The sequence below is a fragment of the Haemorhous mexicanus genome (genome assembly GCF_027477595.1).
Source record: "Haemorhous mexicanus isolate bHaeMex1 chromosome 32 unlocalized genomic scaffold, bHaeMex1.pri SUPER_32_unloc_4, whole genome shotgun sequence".
NCBI classification, from domain to species: Eukaryota; Metazoa; Chordata; class Aves; order Passeriformes; family Fringillidae; genus Haemorhous; species Haemorhous mexicanus.
The window spans coordinates 109-22,649 of record NW_026775985.1 but is presented as its reverse complement, the minus strand read 5'-3'; the positions used below and the strand labels follow the sequence as shown (position 1 = coordinate 22,649).

At 49.2% G+C, this 22,541-nt stretch overlaps 2 protein-coding genes across 6 annotated transcripts; both read left to right on the top strand.

Annotated features, from left to right (window-relative positions):
* Positions 1 to 1,769: 1,769 nt before the first annotated feature.
* Positions 1,770 to 9,504, top strand: LOC132322691 (class II histocompatibility antigen, M alpha chain). Of its 5 annotated transcripts, none has more exons than XM_059837387.1 (6): positions 1,770 to 1,914; positions 3,272 to 3,538; positions 6,810 to 6,857; positions 7,223 to 7,459; positions 8,574 to 8,763; positions 9,427 to 9,504. In XM_059837387.1, the coding sequence occupies exons 1-5, from the start codon at positions 1,854 to 1,856 to the stop codon at positions 8,708 to 8,710; spliced, it is 750 nt and encodes a 249-aa protein (XP_059693370.1). In that variant the 5' UTR covers positions 1,770 to 1,853; the 3' UTR covers positions 8,711 to 8,763; positions 9,427 to 9,504. The 5 variants fall into 5 exon arrangements, with proteins under 5 accessions (XP_059693370.1, XP_059693367.1, XP_059693371.1 ...); XM_059837384.1 differs by having other exon boundaries at positions 7,175 to 7,459; XM_059837388.1 differs by lacking the exon at positions 6,810 to 6,857 and adding an exon at positions 6,625 to 6,672.
* Positions 9,505 to 10,873: 1,369 nt separating this feature from the next.
* On the top strand, positions 10,874 to 21,543 carry LOC132322688 (HLA class II histocompatibility antigen, DM beta chain-like; the record flags this gene model as incomplete). The annotated part of the gene is made up of 8 exons (XM_059837381.1): positions 10,874 to 11,017; positions 12,175 to 12,462; positions 14,876 to 15,031; positions 15,509 to 15,651; positions 16,184 to 16,277; positions 16,784 to 17,149; positions 18,219 to 18,326; positions 21,343 to 21,543. Coding segments are annotated over exons 1-8 (1,468 nt in total), but the record flags the coding sequence as incomplete, so codon positions are not given.
* Between the last annotated feature and the right edge of the window lie 998 nt (positions 21,544 to 22,541).

Sequence of the window (22,541 nt, the reverse complement as noted above, 5' to 3'; positions counted from 1 at the left end):
CGGGCGCTCGGGCGACTCCATCCTCTCCCTGAGCACACGCTGGGGGCGACAACCCCCACGGACACGCCGCTCCCGCGGCCGCCAGCGCCGCTAAAACCCCAAAACGCCGCTACCCACCCCCCCCCCATCATTCCCTCACCCCCAACCCCCGGGGAGCCCCGAACCCCCTCCCTCCCCACGGACTCCCCCTCCGGGACCCCCCCGACCCTTTTCGCCCTCCACGCTGAAAGAAGGCTCGCGTCCTTCTCGACCTCTCCTCTCCACCCCCCCCCCGCCCCTCCCCGGGGCTCGCAGGACACGGGTGGCTCCGTGTGGCGTCCGCTTCCCTTCCCCCCTCCCCGGGGCTCTCCACCGCCACCGTGACACAGCACTTGGGGCCGCGCCCGCCGCCGCCCCCGCGCGAACACCCAAACATGGCGCTTTTCGCCCCAAACCGCCGCCCCCGCCGCGCGCACAAAGCCGCGCCCGCCCCGCTGTCAATCAACCGCGCCGCGCCTCCCCATTGGTCGACGCGGGGAAAAAAAGGCGGGATAAAGCCTGATTGACAGCGCACCACCATCACGTGACCTCCCCCCGCCTCCGCGCTGCTGTGGGGGGGGCAGGGCGAGGCCGCCCCCCCCCCGGCACTCACCTGAGGCGCCCCCGCTTCGCGTCGCGACCCCCGGTCTCGGCCCCGCTTCATCTGCCCCCTCTCCTCTCCCTTTAAATCCTGTCCCCGCCCCCCAAAAAACCCCGGGTTTGGGGCAAAAAAGGTAAAAAAAAACCATCCCGGGGCAGAAAAGGGAGCCACGAGCTACGTCACCCACGCGCTGATTGGCTGACGGTGGTCACGTGGATCCCCCGCGGCTCCCACGGGTCCCCATTCATGCCCCCCCTCACGGAGTGGCGGGAAAGGCTCCGCGGGGTCCTAGTGCCGCGCGCATGCGCAGTGCGGGTGCGCTGCAGCGTGGGGTGCGGGGGGCCCCCACGGGGGTCCGTGATGGGGTGGAGGGGGAAGGGGTCCCCAAAATTCCTGGGGTGTCCCCACGGGGGCCCGTGACATCCCTGGGAGGGTGGGATGAGGGTGGGGAGCACCCACGGGGGTCCGTGGTGGGGTGGAGGGGGCACCCACGGGGGGATTTGGGGTCGCCAAAATTCCTGGGGTGTCCCCACGAGGGTCCGTGACATCCCTGGAGGGTGGGATGAGGGTGGGGGGCACCCACGGGGGTCCGTGACATCCCTGAGGGGGTTGGGATGAGGGTGGGGGGCACCCACGGGGGTTCCAGGAAAGGTGGGGGACACCCACGGGGGTCCCAAAAATTTTTGGGGTGTCCCCACGGGGGTCCGCGACATCCCTGGAGGGGTGGGATGAGGGTGGGAGGCACCCACGGGGGTCTCAGGAAGGGTAGGGGGCACCCACGGGGGTCCGTGGTGGGGTGGTGGGGTCACCCAAGGGTGGATTTGGGGTCCCCAAAATTCCTGAGGTGTCCCCACGGGTGACCCCGACCTTCCAGGGACTGCCCCTTGCCACCCCCGATGACGTCAGACACGCCACGCGTGTCCCCCTAATGAACCCCACGCGGCTCATTAACCCCCGTGACGTCACTCACGGCACCCCCCTAATTCGGGGGGTCACGGGGGGGGGGGGGGGGTGTCCCCAACCCCACGTGACCCCTGGGGGGGGGTTTCGGGTGACCCCACCCCCCACTCGTGTCCCCGCGCTCTGTCACCGGCCCCGCGCCGCGCTGGGGACTCCTCTACCTGGCAACCGCTGACGTCACAGCCGCGGAGCGTTCCCATTGGCTGGCGCGGGGTCGGGCCCACGGGTGGGCTCGGCGTGAGGACTCTGGCGACACTGGGGACACGGAGGGGCCATGGGTGTCCTCGGGGCGCTGCTCGGCGGGGTTTTGGTGGCCGTGGCCGTCGCCGAGCCCGGTAGGAGGTGGGGGAAGGGAGAGGGAGGGGGAGGGGACCAGCGGCGTGGTCTCACTTTGCTGTTTGTCCTCTCTCTGTCGCCTCCTTCCTCCCCTCCGCTGTCAACTCCACCCTCCGTGTCCCCTCCTGTCCTTTCGGGGTCCCCCCGGCCCTCTCCCCTTCCCCACCCTCCCTGTCCCTTCCCTGTCCCTCCCTGTCCCCCTTCCCTCTCCCTTTTCCTCGCTGTCCTCTCCCTCTGCCCTTTCCTTGTCCCCTTCCCTTTCCCTCTCCCCTTTCCTCTCCCTCTCCCCATTTCCCTCTCCCTTCCCCCCTTTCCCTCTCCCCTTTCCTCTCCCTCTCCCCATTTCCCTCTCCCTTCCCTCTCCCTCTCCTCCCTTCTCCATTTCCCTCTCCTCATTTTCCTCTCCCCTCTTCCTCCTTCTCCCCATTTCCCCCTCTCTTCCCATTCCCCTTTCCCTCTCCCCATTTCATTCTCCCCTTTCCCTCTCCCTTCCCTCTCCTCTCTCCTCCATTCCAACTTCACTCTCCCTCCTCCCTCTCCCTCTCCCCATTTCCCTCTCCCTCTCCCTCTCTCTGTTCCCTTCTCCCCATTTCCCTCTCCCTTTCCTCCTCCTCCCTCTCCCTTTTCCATCCCCATTTCCCTCTCCCCTCTCCTTTCCCTCTCCCCTTTCCCTCTCCCTTTCCTCCTCCTCCCTCTCCTCATTTCCCTCTCCCATTCCCTCTCCCTTCCCTCTCCTCCCTCCTCCATCCCCCTTTCCCTCTCCCCATTTCCCTCTTCCTTCCCTCCTTGCTCTCCCTCTTCCCGTTTCCCTCTCCCTCTCCCTCTCTTCGTTCCCTTCTCTCCATTTCCCTCTCCCCTTTCCCTCCTCCCTCTCCCTCCTCCTGCTCCCTTTTCCATCCCCCTTTCCCTCTCCCCATTTCCCTCTCCATCCAATTTCCCTCTCCCTTTCCTCCTCCCTCTCCCTTTTCCATCCCCATTTCCCTCTCCCCTCTCCTTTCCCTCTCCCCATTTCCCTCTCCCTTTCCTCCTCCTCCCTCTTCCTCTCCCCTCCCCATTTCCCTCTCCCCTCCCCATTTCCCTCTCCATCCCCATTTCCCTCTCCCTTTCCTCCTCCTCCCTCTCCCTTTTCCATCCCCATTTCCCTCTCCCCTCTCCTTTCCCTCTCCCCATTTCCCTCTCCATCCCCATTTCCCTCTCCCTTTCCTCCTCCCTCTCCTTTTTCCATCCCCATTTCCCTCTCCCCTTTCCTCCTCTCTCTCCCTTTTCCATCCCCATTTCCCTCTCCCTCTCCCCCTTTCCCTCTCCCCCCCCCCATCTTCATTCCCCTCTCCCCATCCCCCACCCCCCCTCCCCCAGCCCCGGACCCTCCCCCCCACACCCTGGGGGAGATCCTCACCTGCCAGCCCGACCCTCCCTCGCTGTCGCTCTCGGTCACCCTGGACGGCCGCGGCCTCTTCTGGTTCCACTTCCCGGCCTCGCGGTGGCTCCGGGGGGCGCCCGCGCTGCCGGCCTGGCCCGAGGGGCTGGAGACCCCCGCGGAGCTCCTCCCGGAGACCCAGCTGTGCCGCCAAATCCTGGGAATTCTGGGCACGCAACTCGCCGGGCTGCTGCCCCAGGCCAGGGGTAGGTGGGGGAAAATGGGGGGGGAAAAGGGGTGGGAAATGTGGGGGGAAATTTGGGAGGAATTGGGGATTAAATGGTTAAAAATATGGGGGAATTGGGGATGAAAGGGTTAAAAATGGGGGGGGGAATGGGGATGGATGGATGGAAAATGGGGGAAAAATTGGGGGAAAAGGGTGGAAAATGGAGGAAAAATGGGGGTGGGAAAGGTGGAAATTGTGGAAAAAAATTGGGAGTAAAGGTTGGAAAATATGGGAATAAATTGGGATGAAAGTTTGGAAAATGTGGGGGAAATTGGGGATTAAATGGTTAAAAATATGGGAAAAAATTGGGATGAAAGGGTGGGAAATGTGGGAAAAATTGGGGGTGGATGGATGGAAAATGTGAGAAAAAATTGGGATGAAAGGGTTGGAAATGTGGGGGAAATTGGAGGAAAGAGTGGAAAATGTGGGAAAAAATTGGGAGGAAAGTGTGGAAAATGTGGGGAAAATGGGGGTGGAAAGGTGGAAAATGTGGGGGAAATTGGGGAGGAAAGGGTTAAAAATGTGGGGAAAAAATGGAGGTGGATGGATGGAAAATGTGGGAAAAATTTGGAAGAAAGGGATGGAAAATGGAGGAAAAATGGGGGTGGAAAGGTGGAAAATGTGGGGGAAATCGGGGAGGAAAGGGTTAAAAATGTGGGGGAAGAATAGGGGTGGAAAGGTGGAAAATGGGGGGAAAATTTGGGAGAAACTGGGGATTAAATGGTTAAAAATATGGGGAGAATTGGGGATGAAAGGGTGGGAAATGTGGGGAAAAATGGGGGTGGATGGATGGAAAATGGGGGAAAAATTGGGGGAAAAGGGGTGGAAAATGGAGGAAAAATGGGGGTGGAAAGGGTTAAAATGTGGGGGAAATTGGGGAGGAAAGGGTTAAAAATGTGGGGAAAAATGGGGGTGGAAAGGTGGAAAATGTGGAAAAAAAATTGGGAGAAATTGGGGATTAAATGGTTAAAAATATGGGGAGAATTGGGGATGAAAGGGTGGGAAATGTGGGAAAAATTGGGAATAAAAGGATGGGAAATGTGGGAAAAAATGGGGGTGGATGGATGGAAAATGGGGAAAAAATTGGGGAAAAAAGGGTGGAAAATGGAGGAAAAATGGGGATGGGAAAGGTGGAAATTGTGGAAAAAATTTGGGAGTAAAGGATGGAAAATCTGGGAATAAATTGGGATGAAAGTTTGGAAAATGTGGGGGAAATTGGGGATTAAATGGTTAAAAATATGGGAAAAAATTGGGATGAAAGGGTGGGAAATGTGGGAAAAAATGGGGTGGATGGATGGAAAATGTGAGAAAAAATTGGGATGAAAGGGTTGGAAATGTGGGGGAAATTGGGGAGGAAAGGGTGGAAAATATGGGAAAAAAATGGGATGAAAGGTTGGAAAATGTGGGGGAAATTGGGGATTAAATGGTTAAAACATGGGAAAAAATTGGGATGAAAGGGTGAAAAGTGTGGAAAAAAATTGGGAGGAAAGGGTGGGAAATGTGGGAAAAATTTGGGGGTGGAGAGTGAAAATTTGGGGATAAAGGGATGAGAAATGTGGAAAAAATTGGGAGGAAAAGGTGGAAAAGATGGGGAAAAAATGGAGATGGAGGGATGGGAAATGTGAAAAAATTTGGGGATGGAAGGGTGGAAAACGTGGGAAAAAACTGAGAGAAATTTGGGATTAAAGGATGAAAAATATGGGAAAAAAATTGGGATGAAAGGGTTGGAAAATGGGGAAAAAAATGGGGAGGAAAGGGTGGAAAAGGTGGAGAAAAACTGAGGTGGAAGTTTGGAAACCACCAAAAATTCCCATTCCCAATCCAAACCCCAAACCCATCCCGTTTTTCCTGTTTTTCCCATTTTTCCTTTTTTTCCAGTCCCATTTTCCCCCCATAATTTCCCCAAAATTCCCATTTTTTTCCTGAAAATTCTCATTTTTTCCCCATTTTTTCCCAATTTTCCCATTTTTCCCCCAGGAATCCCGGTCGGTGCTCTCGGTGTTCCCGGCCCAGCCCCCGTCCCCAGGAGGTGCCACCACCCTGCTGTCCCTGGTGGAGAACATCTCCCATCCCATTTTCCCCCATAATTTCCCCAAAAATCCCATTTTTTTTCCCATAATTCCCATTTTTTTCCCATTTTTTCCCAATTTTCCCATTTTTCTCCCAGGAATCCCGGTGCTCTCGGTGTTCCCAGCCCAGCCGCCCCCGTCCCCAGGAGGTGCCACCACCCTGCTGTGCCTGGTGGAGAACATCTCCCATCCCATTCCCTCCATCCCCAACCCCATTTTTGGACCCATTTTCCCCATTTTTCCCCCCAAAATTCCCATTTTTTCCCAATTTTCCCAATTTTCCCCCAGGAATCCCGGTGCTCTCGCTGTTCCTGGTGCCACCACCCTGCTGTCCCTGGTGGAGAACATCTCCCATCCCATTTTCCCCCATAATTTCCCCAAAAATCCCAATTTTTTCCCCATAATTCCCATTTTTTCCCATTTTTTCCCAATTTTCCCATTTTTCCCCCAGGAATCCCGGTGCTCTCGGTGTTCCTGGTGCCACCACCCTGCTGTCCCTGGTGGAGAACATCTCCCATCCCATTCCCTCCATCCCCAACCCCATTTTTTGTCCCAAAATTCCCATTTCTTGACCCAAAATTCCCATTTTTTCCCAATTTTCCTTTTTTTCCCCCAGGAATCCCGGTGCTCTCACTGTTCCTGGTGCCACCACCCTGCTGTCCCTGGTGGAGAACATCTCCCAATCTCCCATCCCATTTTCCCCACTCCCATCCCCAGTTTTTGACCCATAATTTCCATTTTTTGACCAATTTTTCCTATTTCTTGACCCAAAATTCCCATTTTTTCCCAATTTTCCCATTTTTCTCCCCAGGAATCCCGGTGCTCTCGGTGTTCCCGGCCCAGCCCCCGTCCCCAGGAGGTGCCACCACCCTGCTGTGCCTGGTGGAGAACATCTCCCATCCCATTTTCCCCCATAATTTCCCCAAAAATCCCATTTTTTTCCCATAATTCCCATTTTTTTCCCATTTTTTCCCAATTTTCCCGTTTTTCTCCCCAGGAATCCCGGTGCTCTCGGTGTTCCCGGCCCACCCCCCGTCCCCAGGAGGTGCCACCACCCTGCTGTCCCTGGTGGAGAACATCTCCCATCCCATTTTCCCCCATAATTTCCCCAAAAATCCCAATTTTTGACCCAAAATTCCCATTTTTTCCCGATTTTTCCCAATTTTCCCATTTTTCTCCCAGGAATCCCGGTGCTCTCGGTGTTCCCGGCCCAGCCCCCGTCCCCAGGAGGTGCCACCACCCTGCTGTGCCTGGTGGAGAACATCTCCCATCCCATTCCCTCCATCCCCAACCCCATTTTTTGTCCCATTTTCTCCATTTTTCCCCCCAAAATTCCCATTTTTTCCCAATTTTCCCATTTTTCTCCCCAGGAATCCCGGTGCTCTCGCTGTTCCTGGTGCCACCACCCTGCTGTCCCTGGTGGAGAACATCTCCCATCCCATTCCCTCCATCCCCAACCCCATTTCTTGACCAATTTTCCCCATTTTTTGACCCATAATTCCCATTTTTTTCCCATTTTTTCCCAATTTTCCCATTTTTCCCCCCAGGAATCCCAGTGCTCTCGGTGTTCCCGGCCCAGCCCCCGTCCCCAGGAGGTGCCACCACCCTGCTGTGCCTGGTGGAGAACATCTTCCCCCCGTCGCTGGCCCTCTCCTGGTCGCTGGCCGGGGCCGAGGTCACTGCCGGGGTCACTCTGGGTCCGTTTGTCCCCACGGCCGACCTGACCTTCGTCCGTCTGTCCCGGATTTCCGTCACCCCCCGGCCCGGGGACGTCGTCTCCTGCTCGGTCACCACGGGAAGGGACAATGCCACCACCGTGGTGGCCTACTGGGGTGAGGGCAGGGGGAGTTTGGGATTTTTTGGGGAATTTTTGGGGGATTTTTTATGGGATTTTTTGGGGATTTTTCGGGATTTTGGAGGGATTTTTTTAAAACATTTTTGGGAATTTTTTGGGATTTAAAAAAAAAGAAATTGGGGATTTTTTAAAAATTTTTTTGAGATTTTGGGGGATTTTTTGGGATTTTTTGAGGGATTTTTTAGGATTTTTTTTTTTTAATTTTTGGGGGATTTTTGGGGGATTTTTTTGAATTTTTTGGGAATTTTAAACAATTTTTGGGGGAATTTTTTGGGAGTCTTTTGGGATTTTTTTTTGGATTTTTTAAAAATTTTTGGGGGGGATTTTTGGGGATTTTTGGAGGATTTGTTTTTATTTTGATGGGAATATTTTGAGATTTTTGAGGGATTTTGGGGGATTTTTTTAAATTTTTTTGGGGGGATTTTAAAAAAAAATTTTGGATCTTTTTGGGGAAATTTTTGGGAATTTTTTTGGGATTTATTTTGGATTTTTTTGGGGGGAGGGGTTTTTTGGGGATTTTTGGAGGATTTTTATTTTATTTTGATGGGAATATTTTGGGATTTTGGGGGGATTTTTTTTGAATTTTTTGGGATTTTAAAAATTTTTTTGGGAATTTTTTGGGGAAATTTTTGGGACTTTTTTTGGGATTTATTTTGGATTTTTTTGTTATTTTTTGGAGCATTTTGGGGGGATTTTGGAGGATTTTTGGGGATTTTTTGGGGGATTTTTGGGTGATTTTGTGGGTAATTTTTGGGCTCTTTTTTGATGAATTTTTTGGGATATTTTGGGGTATTTTTGTGTGAATTTTGGGGTATTTGGGGTGGATTTTTGGGGGTATTTTGGGTGTAATCATTGTGTGATTTTGGGGGGATTTGGGGGATATTTTTGGGGTATTTTTGAGATATTTTGGGTGGATTTTGGGTTGATTTTTGGGGTATTTGGGGTGGATTTTTGGGGATATTTCGGGGATATTTTTGGGGTATTTTTGAGATATTTTGGGTGGATTTTGTGGTGATTTTGGGGCTATTTTGGGTTAAATTTCGGGGTGTTTGGGGTGGATTTTCGGGGTGACCTCGTGTCCGTGTCCGCAGTGGCTCCGGACACGGCGCTGGACGAGCAGCTGGACACGGCGCTGGCCGGAGCCGGGCTGGCCTTGGGGCTGGTCCTGGCCTTGCTAGGCCTGGGCCTGGCCCTGCTGGCCCGCAGGGACCCGCACGGTACGGGATAGGCCTGGCCTAAACCTGGGCCTAAGCCTGGGACTGGCCCACAGGGACCTGCACGGTACGGGATAGGCCCGGCCTAAACCTGGGCCTAAGCCTGGGCCTGGCCCTCACGGTACGGGGATAGGCCCGGCCTAAACCTGGGCCTTAGCCTGGGCCTGGCCCGCAGGGTACGGGATAAGCCCGGCCTAAACCTGGGCCTAAGCCTGGGCCTGGCCCTCACGGTACGGGGATAGGCCCGGCCTAAACCTGGGCCTAAACCTGGGACTGGCCTGCAGGGTACAGGGATAGGCCCGGCCTAAACCTGGGCCTAAGCCTGGGCCTGGCCCGCAGGGACCCGCACGGTACAGGATAGGCCCGGCCTCAGTTTGGGACTAAACCTGGGCCTAAACCTGGGCCTGGGCCTGGCCCTGCTGGCCCGCAGGGACCCACGTGGTATGGGGATAGGCCCAGCCTCAGTTTGAGACTAAACCTGGGCCTGGTCCCAGTCCTGGGCCTGGTTCTGGTCCTGATCCCCATCCTGGTCCCAGTCCTAGTCCTAATTCTGGTCCCAGTCCCAATCCCAGTCCTAATTCTGGTCCTGACACTAATCCCAGTCCCGATCCCAGTTCCAGTCCTGGTCCTGGTCCTGATCCCAGTTCTAATTCTGATCCCAGTCCCAGTCCCAATCCCAGTTTAGTCCCAGCCCCATTCCTAATCCCTAATTTTGGGTTTCTGTTCACAGGCTGAGCTCATCCCGGTGGGAATCGGGAATTTGGGAGTTAAACCCCGCCTATCCTCAATAAAACCAGGCTTTGGCAGAGTCCGTGTCCTTGTTTGTTACAGTCCTGGGTTTAGTCCTGATGCCGGTTCTGATCCTGGTCCTCTTCCTGGTTTTAGTCCTGATCCTGATCCTGATTCCAGTCCTGGTTTTAGTCCTGATCCTGATCCTGATCCTGATTCCAGTCCTGCTTTTAGTCCTGATCCTGATCCTGATCCCAGTTCTGGTCCTGGTTTTAGTCCTGATCCTGATCTTGATCCCAATTCCAGTCCTGGTTTTAGTCCTGATCCCGATCCTGATCCCAATTCCAGTTCTGGTTTTAGTCCTGATCCCGATCCTGATCCTGATCCCAATTCCAGTTCTGATTTTAGTCCTGATCCCAATCCTGATCCTGATCCGAATTCCGGTCCTGGTTTTAGTCCTGATCCCAATCCTGATCCTGATCCCGATTCCAGTCCTGGTTTTAGTCCTGATCCCGATCCTGATCTTGATCCCAATTCCAGTTCTGGTTTTAGTCCTGATCCCAATCCTGATCCTGATCCAAATTCCGGTCCTGGTTTAGTCCTGATCCTGATCCTGATCCTGATCCTGATCCCAATTCCAGTTCTGGTTTTAGTCCTGATCCCGATCCTGATCCTAATTCCAGTTCTGGTTTTAGTCCTGATCCCGATCCTGATTCCAATTCAAGTTCCAGTCCTGGTTTTAGTCCTGATCCTGGTCCTGATCGCAATCCTGGTCCTGGTTCTGGTTTTAGTCTTGATCCTGGTCCTGATCCCGGTCCTGATCCAGGTCCCGGTTTTATCCCAGTCCCGGTTCTGGTTCCAGTCCCTGGGGCGTCTCCCAGTGCTCCCAGTAACAGCTCCCAGTCCCTCCCAGTCCTTCCCAGTCCCTCCCAGTCCCCCCCCAGTCCCTCCCAGTCCCTCCCAGTCCCTCCCAGTCCCCTCCCAGTCCCTCCCAGTCCCCCCCAGTCCCTCCTAGTCCCTCCCACTCCCTCCCAGTCCATCCCAGTCCATCCCAGTTCCCTCCCAGTCCCTCCCAGTCCCTCCTAGTCCATCCCAGTCCCTCCCACTCCCTCCCAGTCCCCCTCAGTCCCCCCAGTCCCTCCCAGTCCCTCCCAGTCCAGTCCCTCCCAGTCCCTCCCAGTCCCTCCCAGTCCTCCCCAGTCCATCCCAGTCCCTCCCAGTCCCTCCCAGTCCCTCCCCGTCCCTCCCAGTTCCCTCTCCATCCCTCCCAGTTCCCTCCCAGTCCATCCCAGTCCCTCCCAGTCCCTCCCAGTTCCCTCCCAGTCCATCCCAGTCCCTCCCAGTCCCTCCCAGTTCCCTCCCAGTCCATCCCAGTCCACTCCAAGTCCCTCTCGCTGCCTCTCCCAGCCCTGCCCTGCCTGGCAACGAGTGACGCGCGCCTTCCTCGCGCTCCCATTGGCTGCTCCAAAAATGCCCCCAAATGTCCCCAAAAGCACCTCCCAGTCCCTCCCAGTTCGTCCCAGTTCGTCCCAGTTCGTCCCAGTCCGCGATGCTGCCGCTGCTGCTGGCGGCGCTCGGCGCTCCCGGGGCAGGTGAGGAGCGCGGATTTGGGGGAAAAAATGGGAAAAAGGGGAAAAAATTTGGGGAAATTTGGGAAAAGGAGAAGTTGGGAATGAGGGGGGGTCGGGGGGGATCCGCCCTAAAAAATGTGTGGGGAGGGGCGCGGATTTTGGGGTGAAAAATCGGGAATTTGGGGAGGTTTGGAGGTTTCCAAAAGACCACCAAAAAAATCCAGAAAAATCCTAAAAAAATTCCACAAAAAAATCTTAAAAAAGCCCCCCAAAAAATCAAAATAAACCCCTCCCCCAAAATCGGGAAAATTTTCTTAAAATCCCAGAAAAATCGAAATAAAATCCCCAAAAAAATCTCCTAAAAATCCCCAAAAATCTCCAAAAAATCCCAGAAAAATCAAAATAAAATTCCCCTAAAAATCCCCAAAAATCTCAAAAAAATCCCCAAAAAATCCAAATAAAATCCCCCAAAAAATCCCCCAAAATCTCCAAAAAATCCCCAAAAAATCCAAATAAAATTCCCCAAAAAAATCCCCAAAAATCTCAAAAAACCCCCCTAAAAATCCCTAAAAAAATCAAAATAAAATCCAAAAAAAATCTCCTAAAAATCCCCCAAAATCTCAAAAAAAAAAAAACCCAGAAAAATCTAAAAAAAATCCCCCAAAAATCCAAATAAAATCCCCCAAAAATCCCCAAAAATCTCAAAAAAATCCTCAAAAAAACCAAATAAAATCCCCCAAAAAAATCCCCGAAAATCTCACAAAAATCCCCCAAAAATCCAAATAAAATTCCCCAAAAAATCCCCCCAAAAATCTCAAAAAATCCCAAAAAAATCTCAAAAAACCCCCCAAAAATCCAAATAAAATTCCAAAAAAAATCCCCAAAAATCTCAAAAAAATCCCCAAAAATCCAACTAAAATCCCCCAAAAAATCCCCAAAAATCTCAAAAAAATCCCCAAAAAAATCTCAAAAAAATCCCCAAAAAATCCAACTAAAATCCCCCAAAAAATCCCCAAAAAATCCAAATAAAATCCCCAAAAAATCTCAAAAAAATCCCCCCAAAAATCTCAAAAAAATCCCCAAAAATTCCAACTAAAATCCCCCAAAAAATCCCCAAAAATCCAACTAAAATCCCCCAAAAAATGTCCCCAAAATGCCATTTTTTTGTCCCCTTTCAGCCCCCTTCGTGCTGCAGGTGGCCTCGTGGTGCTCGCTGGCCGCCGACGGCTCCTTGGTGGCCACCAACGGCTCGCAGGAGGTGCTGGTGGCCCTGTCCCAGATGCCACTGGTGTGCGGGGACCTGCGGGGACCCCGCGCTGGCCCCTGCCTGCCGGGGGGACCCTTGGGGATACTCGGGGACAGGCTGGCGCGGGCGCTGGACGGGGACAGCAGGTGGGGACAGCGGCTGCGGCAGCGCCGGCGCCTCTGCCAGGAGCTGCCCGGGAGGGTGTGGCCACCGCTGAGAGGTGAGGGGACATGGGGGACATTGGGGACATCGGGGACTTCGGGGGGCAATGGGGACTTTGGGGGTGTTGGGGACATCGGGGACATTGGGGGTGTTGGGGACATTGGGGACATTGGGGACGTTGGGGACATTGGAGACATTGGGGACATTGGGGACAATGGGGGCATTGGGGACATTGGGGACATTGAGGGGGTGTTGGGGACATTGGGGAGGTTGAGGACATTGGGGAGGTTGGGGACATCAGAGACATTGGGGACAATGGGGACAATGGGGGCATTGGGGACATTGGGGACATTGGGGACATCGGGGACATTGGGGACATTGAGGGGGTTGGGGACATTGGGGCAATGGGGACATTGAGGACACTGAGAACATTGGGGACATTGGGGATATTGGGGATAATGGGGGCGTTGGGGACATCAGGGACATTGGGGACATTGAGGGGGTTGGGGACAATGGGGACATTGGGGACATTGGGGACAATGGGGGCATTGGGGACAATGGGGACATCGGGGACATTGGGAACATTGGGGACTTTGGGGGCATTGGAGACATTGAGGGGGTTGGGGACAATGGGGACAGAGGGGACTTTGGGGACATTGGGGGGCATTGGCGACAATGGGGACATTGGGGACATTGGGGACATTGAGGGGGTTGGGGACAATGGGGACATAGGGGACTTTGGGGACAATGGCGGCATTGGGGACATTGGGGACAATGGGGACATTGGGGACATTGGGGACATCGGGGACATTGGGGACATTGAGGGGGTTGGGGACATTGGGGACAATGGGGGCATTGGGGACATTGGGGACATCGGGGGTGTTGGGGACATTGGGGACATTGGGGAGGTTGAGGACATTGGGGATGTTGGGGACATCAGGGACATTGGGGACATTGGGGGCATTGGAGACAATGGGGACATTGGGGACATTGGGGACATTGAGGGGGTTGGGGACAATGGGGACATAGGGGACTTTGGGGACAATGGCGGCATTTGGGACATTGGGGACAATGGGGACATTGGGGACAATGGGGACAATGGGGACATTGGGGACATTGGGGGCATTGAGGGGGTTGGGGATATTGGGGACAATGGGGGCATTGGGGACATTGGGGACATTGAGGGGGTTGGGGACATTGGGGGCAATGGGGACATTGGGGGCATTTGGGACATTGGGGACATTGGGGACATTGGGGACATTGGAGACATTGGGGACAATGGGGACATCGGGGACATTGGGGGCATTGAGGGGGTTGGGGACATTGGGGACATTGGGGACAATGGGGACATTGGGGGCAATGGGGACATTGGGGACATCGGGGGTGTTGGGGACATTGGGGAGGTTGAGGACATTAGGGATGTTGGGGACATCAGGGACATAGGGGACTTTGGGGACATTGGAGACATTGGGGACACTGGGGACATCGGGGACATTGGGGACATTGGGGACATTGAGGGGGTTGGGGACATCAGGGACATTGGGGACATTGAGGACACTGAAGACATTGGGGACATCAGGGACACTGGGGACATTGGGGACACTGAGGATGTTGGGCACATTGGAGGCATTGGGGACATTGGGGACATTTGAGGATATTGGACACATTGGGGACATTTGGAGCATTTGGGACATTGGGGACACATTGGGGACATTGGAGCTATTGGACACCTTGGACACACTGGGGACACTGAGGACATTGGGGACATTGGGGACACTGAGGACATTGGGGACACTGAGGACATTGGGGATGTTTGGGACATTGGGGACATTGGGGACATTTGGGGATGTTGGGGACATTTGCGGCCATTTTGGGGCCACATTTTGGGGTTATTTTGAACCCGTTTTTCATCATTTTGGGGCCATTTGGGGCCACATTTGGGGACACTTTTGGGGACACATTTGGGGCCATTTTGGGCCATTTTGGGCCCATTTAGGCCCATTTTGGGGCCCATTTGGTGACACCGGCAGCCATTTTGGAGCGCATTGGCGGCCATTTTGAGGACGACACTTGGTGACACCTCAGGGCGTTGGCGGCCATTTTGAGCCCATTTTGAGCCCATTTTTCACTATTTTGGGGCCATTTGGGGACGCATTTGAGGACACTTTTGGGGACACCTTTGGGGACACCTTTGAGTCCATTTTGGGACACTTTTGGGCCCATTTAGGCCCATTTTGGGGCCCATTTGGTGACACTAGCGGCCATTTTGGAGCGCATTGGCGGCCATTTTGTGGGGGGAATTTGATCCCCTCAGGACATTGGCGGCCATTTTGAACCCATTTTGAGCCCTTTTTTCGCCATTTTGGGGCCATTTTGAGCCCATTTTTCGGCATTTTCTGACCATTTGGTGACGCAAACCCACCTCCACATTGCCCCTAAATGTCCCTTTCTGTCCCCAAATGTCCCCCCAGCGCCACCCCAGCTGCGCATCGTCCCCGAGCGCTCGGGCCCCGCGCTGGCCCTGGCGTGTCACGCCTGGGGCTTCTCCCCCGCCGAGATCACCCTGAGGTGGCTCCGCAACGGGGACATCGTTGGGGACACCGTCGGGGACGTGGTTGGGGACACATTTTGAGGCACCTCTGGGGAAAATTTGGGACCATTTTGGGGCCATTTTGGGCTGATTTTGACGCCATTTTGTGGGAGCCATTTTGGCGCCATTCTGGGGAACATTGGTGGCCATTTCAGGCCACATTTAGGGACACCATCGGGGACATTTTGGGATCATTTCAGGGCCATTTTGGGACCATTTTGAGAAACATTTGGGGACACTTTTGGGGACACTTTTGGGGACACCTTTGAGTCCATTTTGGGGCCATTTTGGGCCCACTTAGGCCCATTTTGGGGCCCATTTGGTGACACTGGCGGCCATTTTGGAGCGCATTGGCGGCCATTTTGTGGGGGGGAATTTGATCCCCTCAGGACATTGGCGGCCATTTTGAACCCATTTTGAGCCCTTTTTGAGCCCATTTTTTGCCATTTGGTGACACAAAGCCACCTCCACATTGCCCCTAAATGTCCCTTTCTGTCCCCAAATGTCCCCCCAGCGCCACCCCAGCTGCGCATCGTCCCCGAGCGCTCGGGCCCCGCGCTGGCCCTGGCGTGTCACGCCTGGGGCTTCTCCCCCGCCGAGATCACCCTGAGGTGGCTCCGCAACAGGGACATCGTCGGGGACATCGTCAGGGACATGGTTGGGGACACATTTTGAGGCACCTCTGGGGAAAATTTGGGACCATTTTGGGGCCATTTTGGGCTGATTTTGACGCCATTTTGTGGGAGACATTTTGGCGCCATTCTGGGGAACATTGGTGGCCATTTTAGGCCACATTTAGGGACACCATCGGGGACATTTTGGGATCATTTCAGGGCCAGTTTGGGGCCATTTGGGGACACATTTGAGGACACTTTTGGGGACACTTTTGGGGACACCTTTGAGTCCATTTTGGGGCCATTTTGGGCCCATTTAGGCCCATTTTGGGGCCCATTTGGTGACACTGGCGGCCATTTTGGAGCGCATTGGCGGCCATTTTGTGGGGAGAATTTGATCCCCTCAGGACATTGGCGGCCATTTTGAGCCCATTTTGAGCCCTTTTTTTGCCATTTTGGGGCCATTTTGAGCCCATTTTTCGCCGTTTTCTGACCATTTGGTGACACAAAGCCACCTCCACATTGCCCCTAAATGTCCCTTTCTGTCCCCAAATGTCCCCCCAGCGCCACCCCAGCTGCGCATCGTCCCCGAGCGCTCGGGCCCCGCGCTGGCCCTGGCGTGTCACGCCTGGGGCTTCTGCCCTGCCGAGATCACCCTGAGGTGGCTCCGCAATGGGGACATCGTCAGGGACACCGTTGGGGACATGGTTGGGGACACATTTTGAGGCACCTCTGGGGAAAATTTGGGACCATTTTGGGGCCATTTTGGGCTGATTTTGACGCCATTTTGTGGGAGCCATTTTGGCGCCATTCTGGGGAACATTGGTGGCCATTTTAGGCCACATTTAGGGACACCATCGGGGACATTTTGGGATCATTTCAGGGCCAGTTTGGGGCCATTTTGAGAAACATTTGAGGACACTTTTGGGGACACATTTGGGGACACATTTGAGTCCATTTTGGGGCCATTTTGGGCCCATTTAGGCCCATTTTGGGGCCCATTTGGTGACACTGGCGGCCATTTTGGAGCGCATTGGCGGCCATTTTGTGGGGGGAATTTGATCCCCTCAGGACATTGGCGGCCATTTTGAGCCCATTTTGAGCCCATTTTTCGCCATTTTGGGGCCATTTTGAGCCCATTTTTTGCCATTTTCTGATCATTTGGTGACACAAAGCCGCCTCCACATTGCCCCTAAATGTCCCTTTCTGTCCCCAAATGTCCCCCCCAGCGCCACCCCAGCTGCGCATCGTCCCCGAGCGCTCGGGCCCCGCGCTGGCCCTGGCGTGTCACGCCTGGGGCTTCTCCCCCGCCGAGATCACCCTGAGGTGGCTCCGCAACGGGGACATCGTCGGGGACACCGTCGGGGACACCGTTGGGGACAACGTTGGTGACACTTCGGGACAACCGCGGGCGCTGCCGGTGGGGGACGGAACCTTCTGGGCGCGGGTGTCGATCCAGGTGCCACCGGGGACGTCTGGGGACACTTTCGAGTGCCTGGCGCTGCACCCCAGCCTGGAGGAGCCCCTCAGGGTCACGTGGGGTGAGGAAATTTTGGGGAATTTTGGGGTAATTTTGAGGCATTTTGGGGTTTTGGGGATTTTGGGATTTTTTGGGGATTTTTTTGGGATTTTTTGGGATTTTTTTGTGAATTTTTGGAGGGTTTATTTTGGATTTTTTTTTAATTTTAGGTGCATTTTTTAATGTTTTTTTTCACAGTTTTGGGTGTTTTCTTGGTTTTTCCCTTGGGGATATTTGGGAATTTTTTAAAAATTTTGCAATTTGGGGATTTTTGGGAATTTTTTGGGAATTTTTGGGGATTTTTTAAAATTTTTGGGGAATTTTTGGAAATTTTTAAAAAAATTTTTTAAATTTTTGGGGATTTTTCTTCGAATTTTGGGTGAATTTATTTACATTTTAGGGCTGAATTTTTAAAATATTTTTGGGGATTTTTCTTTGAATTTTGTGGGTGGATTTTTTTTTTTTAATTTTGTGGTGAATTATTTTATTTTTTGGGGGATTTTTCTTTGAATTTTGTGTGGATTTATTTAAATTTTGGGGATGCAAATTTTTAAAATATTTTGTGATTTTCCTTTGAATTTTGGGTGGATTTATTTAAATTTGGGGATTTTTCTTTCAATTTTGTGTGGATTTATTTAAATTTTGGGGTGAATTTTTTTGTCAATATTTTGTGATTTTTCTTTGAATTTTGGGTGGATTTTTTTCAATTTTGGGTGGATTTATTTAAATTTTGGGGATGCAAATTTTTAAAATATTTTGTGATTTTTCTTTGAATTTTGGGTGGATTTTTTTTTCAATTTTGGGTGGATTAATTTAAATTTTGGGGTGAATTTTTTTTCAATATTTTGTGATTTTTCTTTGAATTTTTGGGTGGATTTTTTTTAAATTTTGGGTGGATTTATTTCAATTTTGTGGTGAATTATTTTAATTTTTTGGGGGATTTTTCTTTGAATTTTGGGTGGATTTTTTTCAATTTTTTTGTGTTTTTTCTCTTAATTTCGGGTGGATTTTTTTTTTCATTTTCCGGGATAATTTTTTCCAATTGCCAGGGATGAATTTTAACATTTCTTCCCCGATTTTTGTCCCCGCAGCCCCGGGATTGTCCCCAAGGCTGTCCCTGCTGGTGGCGCTGGCGGTGCTGGCGCTGCTCCTGGGGCTCCTCCTCTTCACCTTCGGCCTCAGCCGCTACCTCGGCTCAGGTGACAACCGGGGACACCCCGGGGCCACCTCCGGGGCACCTCCGGTCACCTTTGGTCACTTCCTGTCCCTTTTGTGTCACTTCCTGTCACTTTTAGGTCCCTTTTATGTCACTTCCTGCCACTTTTATGTCACTTCCTGTCACTTTTATGTCACTTCCTATCACTTTTATGTAACTTCCTGTCACTTTTATGTCACTTCCTGTCACTTTTATGTCACTTTTATGTCACTTCCTGTCACTTTTATGTCACTTTTTGTCCCTTTTTTGTCACTTTTTGTCATTTTTTATCACTTTAATGTCATTTTATGACATTTTATGTCACTTTTTGCCACTTTTTGTCACTTTCCTGTCACTTTTTGTCATTTTTGTCACTTTTTGTCACTTCTTGTCACTTTTTGTCCCTTTTTGGTCCCTTTTTGTCACTTTTTTGCCACTTTTTGTCCCTTTTTTGTCACTTTTTGTCATTTTTTATCACTTTAATGTCATTTTATGTCATTTTATGTCACTTTTTGCCACTTTTTGTCACTTTTCTGTCACTTTTTGTCACTTTTTGTCACTTCCTGTCACTTTTATGTCACTTTTTGTCCCGTTTTTGTCACTTTTTGTCATTTTTTATCACTTTAATGTCATTTTATGACATTTTATGTCACTTTTTGCCACTTTTTGTCACTTTCCTGTCACTTTTTGTCATTTTTGTCACTTTTTGTCACTTCTTGTCACTTTTTGTCCCTTTTTGGTCCCTTTTTGTCACTTTTTTGCCACTTTTTGTCCCTTTTTTGTCACTTTTTGTCATTTTTTATCACTTTAATGTCATTTTATGTCATTTTATGTCACTTTTTGCCACTTTTTGTCACTTTTCTGTCACTTTTTGTCACTTTTTGTCACTTTTTGTCACTTTTTGTCCCTGTTATATCACTTTCATGTCACTTTTTGTCCCTTTTTGTCCATTTTTTGTCACTTTTTGTCTTTTTTATCACTTTAATGTCATTTAATGTCATTTTTTGTCCCTGTTTTGCCACTTTTTGTCATTTTTCTGTCACTTTTATGTATCTTTTTTCACTTTTTTGTCACTTTTAAGTCACTTTTTGTCCCTTTCTGTCACTTTTATGTCATTTTTTGTCATTTTTATGGCATTTTATGTCATTTTATGTCCCTTTTTGTCCCCTTTTGTCCCTTTTTTGTCACTTTTTGTCACTTTTATGTCATTTTATGTCCCTTTTTGTCACTTTTTGTCCATTTTTTGCCACTTTTCTGTCACTTTTTGTCATTTTTTGTCACTTTTTGTCACTTCTTGTCCCTTTTTGTCATTTTTTGTCACTTTTTGTCACTTTTTGTCCCTGTTATATCACTTTTATGTCCCTTTTTGTCCCTTTTTGTCCATTTTTTGTCTCTTTTTGTCTTTTTTATCACTTTAATGACATTTAATGTCATTTTTTGTCCCTTTCTGTCACTTTTTGTCCCTTTTCTGTCACTTTTATGTCATTGTTTGTCACTTTTTCTCACTTTCATGTCATTTTTTGTCCCTTTTTTGTCATTTTTTTCATTTTTTGTCCCTTTTTGTCCCTTTTTTGTCACCTTTTGCCACTTTTTGTCATTTTTTGTCACTTTTTGTCACTTCTTGTCCCTTTTCTGTCACTTTTTTGTCATTTTTTGTCACTTTTATGTCATTTTATGTCATTTTACGTCACTTTTTGTCCCTTTTTTGTCACTTTTTGTCATTTTTTGTCACTTTAATGCCATTTAATGTCATTTTATGTCACTTTTTGCCACTTTTTGTCCCCTTTCTGTCACTTTTTTGTCACCTTTTGTCACTTTTTGTCCCTTTTTTGTCACTTTTGTGTCACTTTTTGTCCCTTTCTGTCACTTTTATGTCACTTTTTGTCCCTTTTTTTTCACTTTAATGTCATTTTTTGTCACTTTTTGCCACTTTTTGTCACTTTTTGTCCCTGTTATATCACTTTTATGTCACTTTTTGTCCCTTTTTGTCCATTTTTTGTCACTTTTTGTCTTTTTTATAACTTTAATGTCATTTAATGTCCCTTTTTGTCACTTTTATGCCATTTTTATGTCACTTTTTGTCACTTTTATGTCATCTTTGTCCCTTTCTGTCATTTTTTGTCACTTTTATGTCAATTTTTGTCCATTTTATTCAATTTTTTATCATTTTTTGACCCTTTTATGCCATTTTTTCTCACTTTTAGGTCATTTTTTGTCACTTTTCTGTCCCTGTTTTGTCACTTTTTGTCACTTTTAAGTCACTTTTTGTCATTTTTTATCACTTTCATGCCATTTAATGTCATTTTATGTCACTTTTTGCCACTTTTTGTCCCCTTTCCGTCACTTTTTTGTCACTTTTTGTCATTTTTTGTCCCTTTCTGTCACTTTTATGTCACTTTTTGTCCCTTTTTTGTCACTTTTTGTCATTTTTTATCACTTTAATGTCATTTTATGTCATTTTATGTCACTTTTTGCCACTTTTTGTCACTTTAATGTCATTTTTGTCACTTTTTGCCACTTTTTGTCACTTTTTGTCCCTGTTATATCGCTTTTATGTCCCTTTTTGTCCCTTTTTGTCCATTTTTTGTCACTTTTTGTCTTTTTTATCACTTTAATGTCATTTAATGTCCCTTTTTGTCACTTTTATGCCATTTTTATGTCACTTTTCGTCACTTTTACGTCATCTTTGTCACTTTTTGGTCACTTTTTGTCACTTTTTGTCCCTTTTATACCATTTTTATCACTTTTATCCTGTTGTTTCTTGCTTTTTTTGGTCAATTTTTGTCCCATTTTGTCCTTTTCTGTCCCTGGTTTGTCACTTTTTGTCATTTTTCGTCCCTTTTTGTCCCTTTTTGTCCCATTTATGTCTCTTTTTTGTCACTTTTTCTCCCTTTTTTGCCCCTTTTTCTTCCTTTTCTGCTGTTTTTTGACCACTTTCCCCCCCTTTTCTCCCTCTTCCATTCTTTTTTCTCCCTGTTCTCCCTTTCTCATCTCATTTTTGTCCCATTTTTTCCCTCCAGGTCACTTTCCCTTCCCTGGCGACACCCACGCAGGTGAGAGACCCAATTTCACTTTTTTGGTCATTTTTTGTCTCTTTTTCTCATTTTTTTATCCTTTTAAAATAATTTTCCTCCTTTTTCCTCCTCTTTCTGTCCCTTTTTTGTCCTTTTTTGTCCTTTTTTGTCCTTTTTTCCCCATTTTCTGTCCCTTATTCTTCATTTTTCTCCCTTATTCTTCATTTTTTTCCTTTTCCCCCCATTTTCTGTCCCTTAATCTTCATTTTTCTCCCTTATTCTTCATTTTTGCATTTTTTGTCCTTTTTTCCCCATTTTCTGTCCCTTATTCTTCATTTTTCTCCCTTATTCTTCATTTTTTGCCTTTTTTTGTCCTTTTTCCCCATTTCCCATCCCCTTATTTTTCATTTTTCTCCCTTTTTTGTTGCTTTTTCTCCCTTTTCTATCAAGTTTTGTCCCATTTCTTTCATTTTCTTTCCCTTTTTGTATTTTTTTGCCCATTTCCCTCTCTTTTTATCCCTTTTCTGCTCCCTTTTGTCCTTTTATCTCCTTTCCTGGTACTTTTATCCCATTTTTTTTCCACTTTTTTGTCAATTTTGTCCTTTCTTATCCCTTTTTATTTCTTTTTTCTCCTTTTTTCCACTTTTTTCTCTTTTTTTCCACATTTTTCTCCTATTTTTCCACATTTTTTCCCTCTTTTCCACATTTTTCTCCATTTCTCCCCATTTTTCTCCTTTTTTTCACATTTTTCTCCTTTTTGTCACTTTTTCCTCCTTTTTTCTCCACATTTTTTCATTTTTTTCACTTTTTTCTCCTTTTCCCCCCCATTTTTCTCTTTTTCCCACATTTTTCTCCTTTTTTACCATTTTTTCTCCATTTTCCCACATTTTTCTCATTTTTTCACTTTTTTCTCCCCATTTTTCTCCAATTTTTCCACTTTTTTCTCCTTTTTTTTAACATTTTTCTCCTTCTTTTCACTTTTTCCTCCTTTTCCCCATTTTTTCATTTTTCTCACATTTTTCTCCTTTTTTCCCCACATTTTTCTCCAATTTTTCTACTTTTTTCTCCTTTTTTAAACATTTTTCTCCTTCTTTTCACTTTTTCCTCCTTTTTCCCACATTTTTTTCATTTTTTCCAAATTTTTCTCCTTTTTTCCCCACATTTTTCTTCATTTCCCCCATTTTTCTCCTTTTTTCCACATTTTT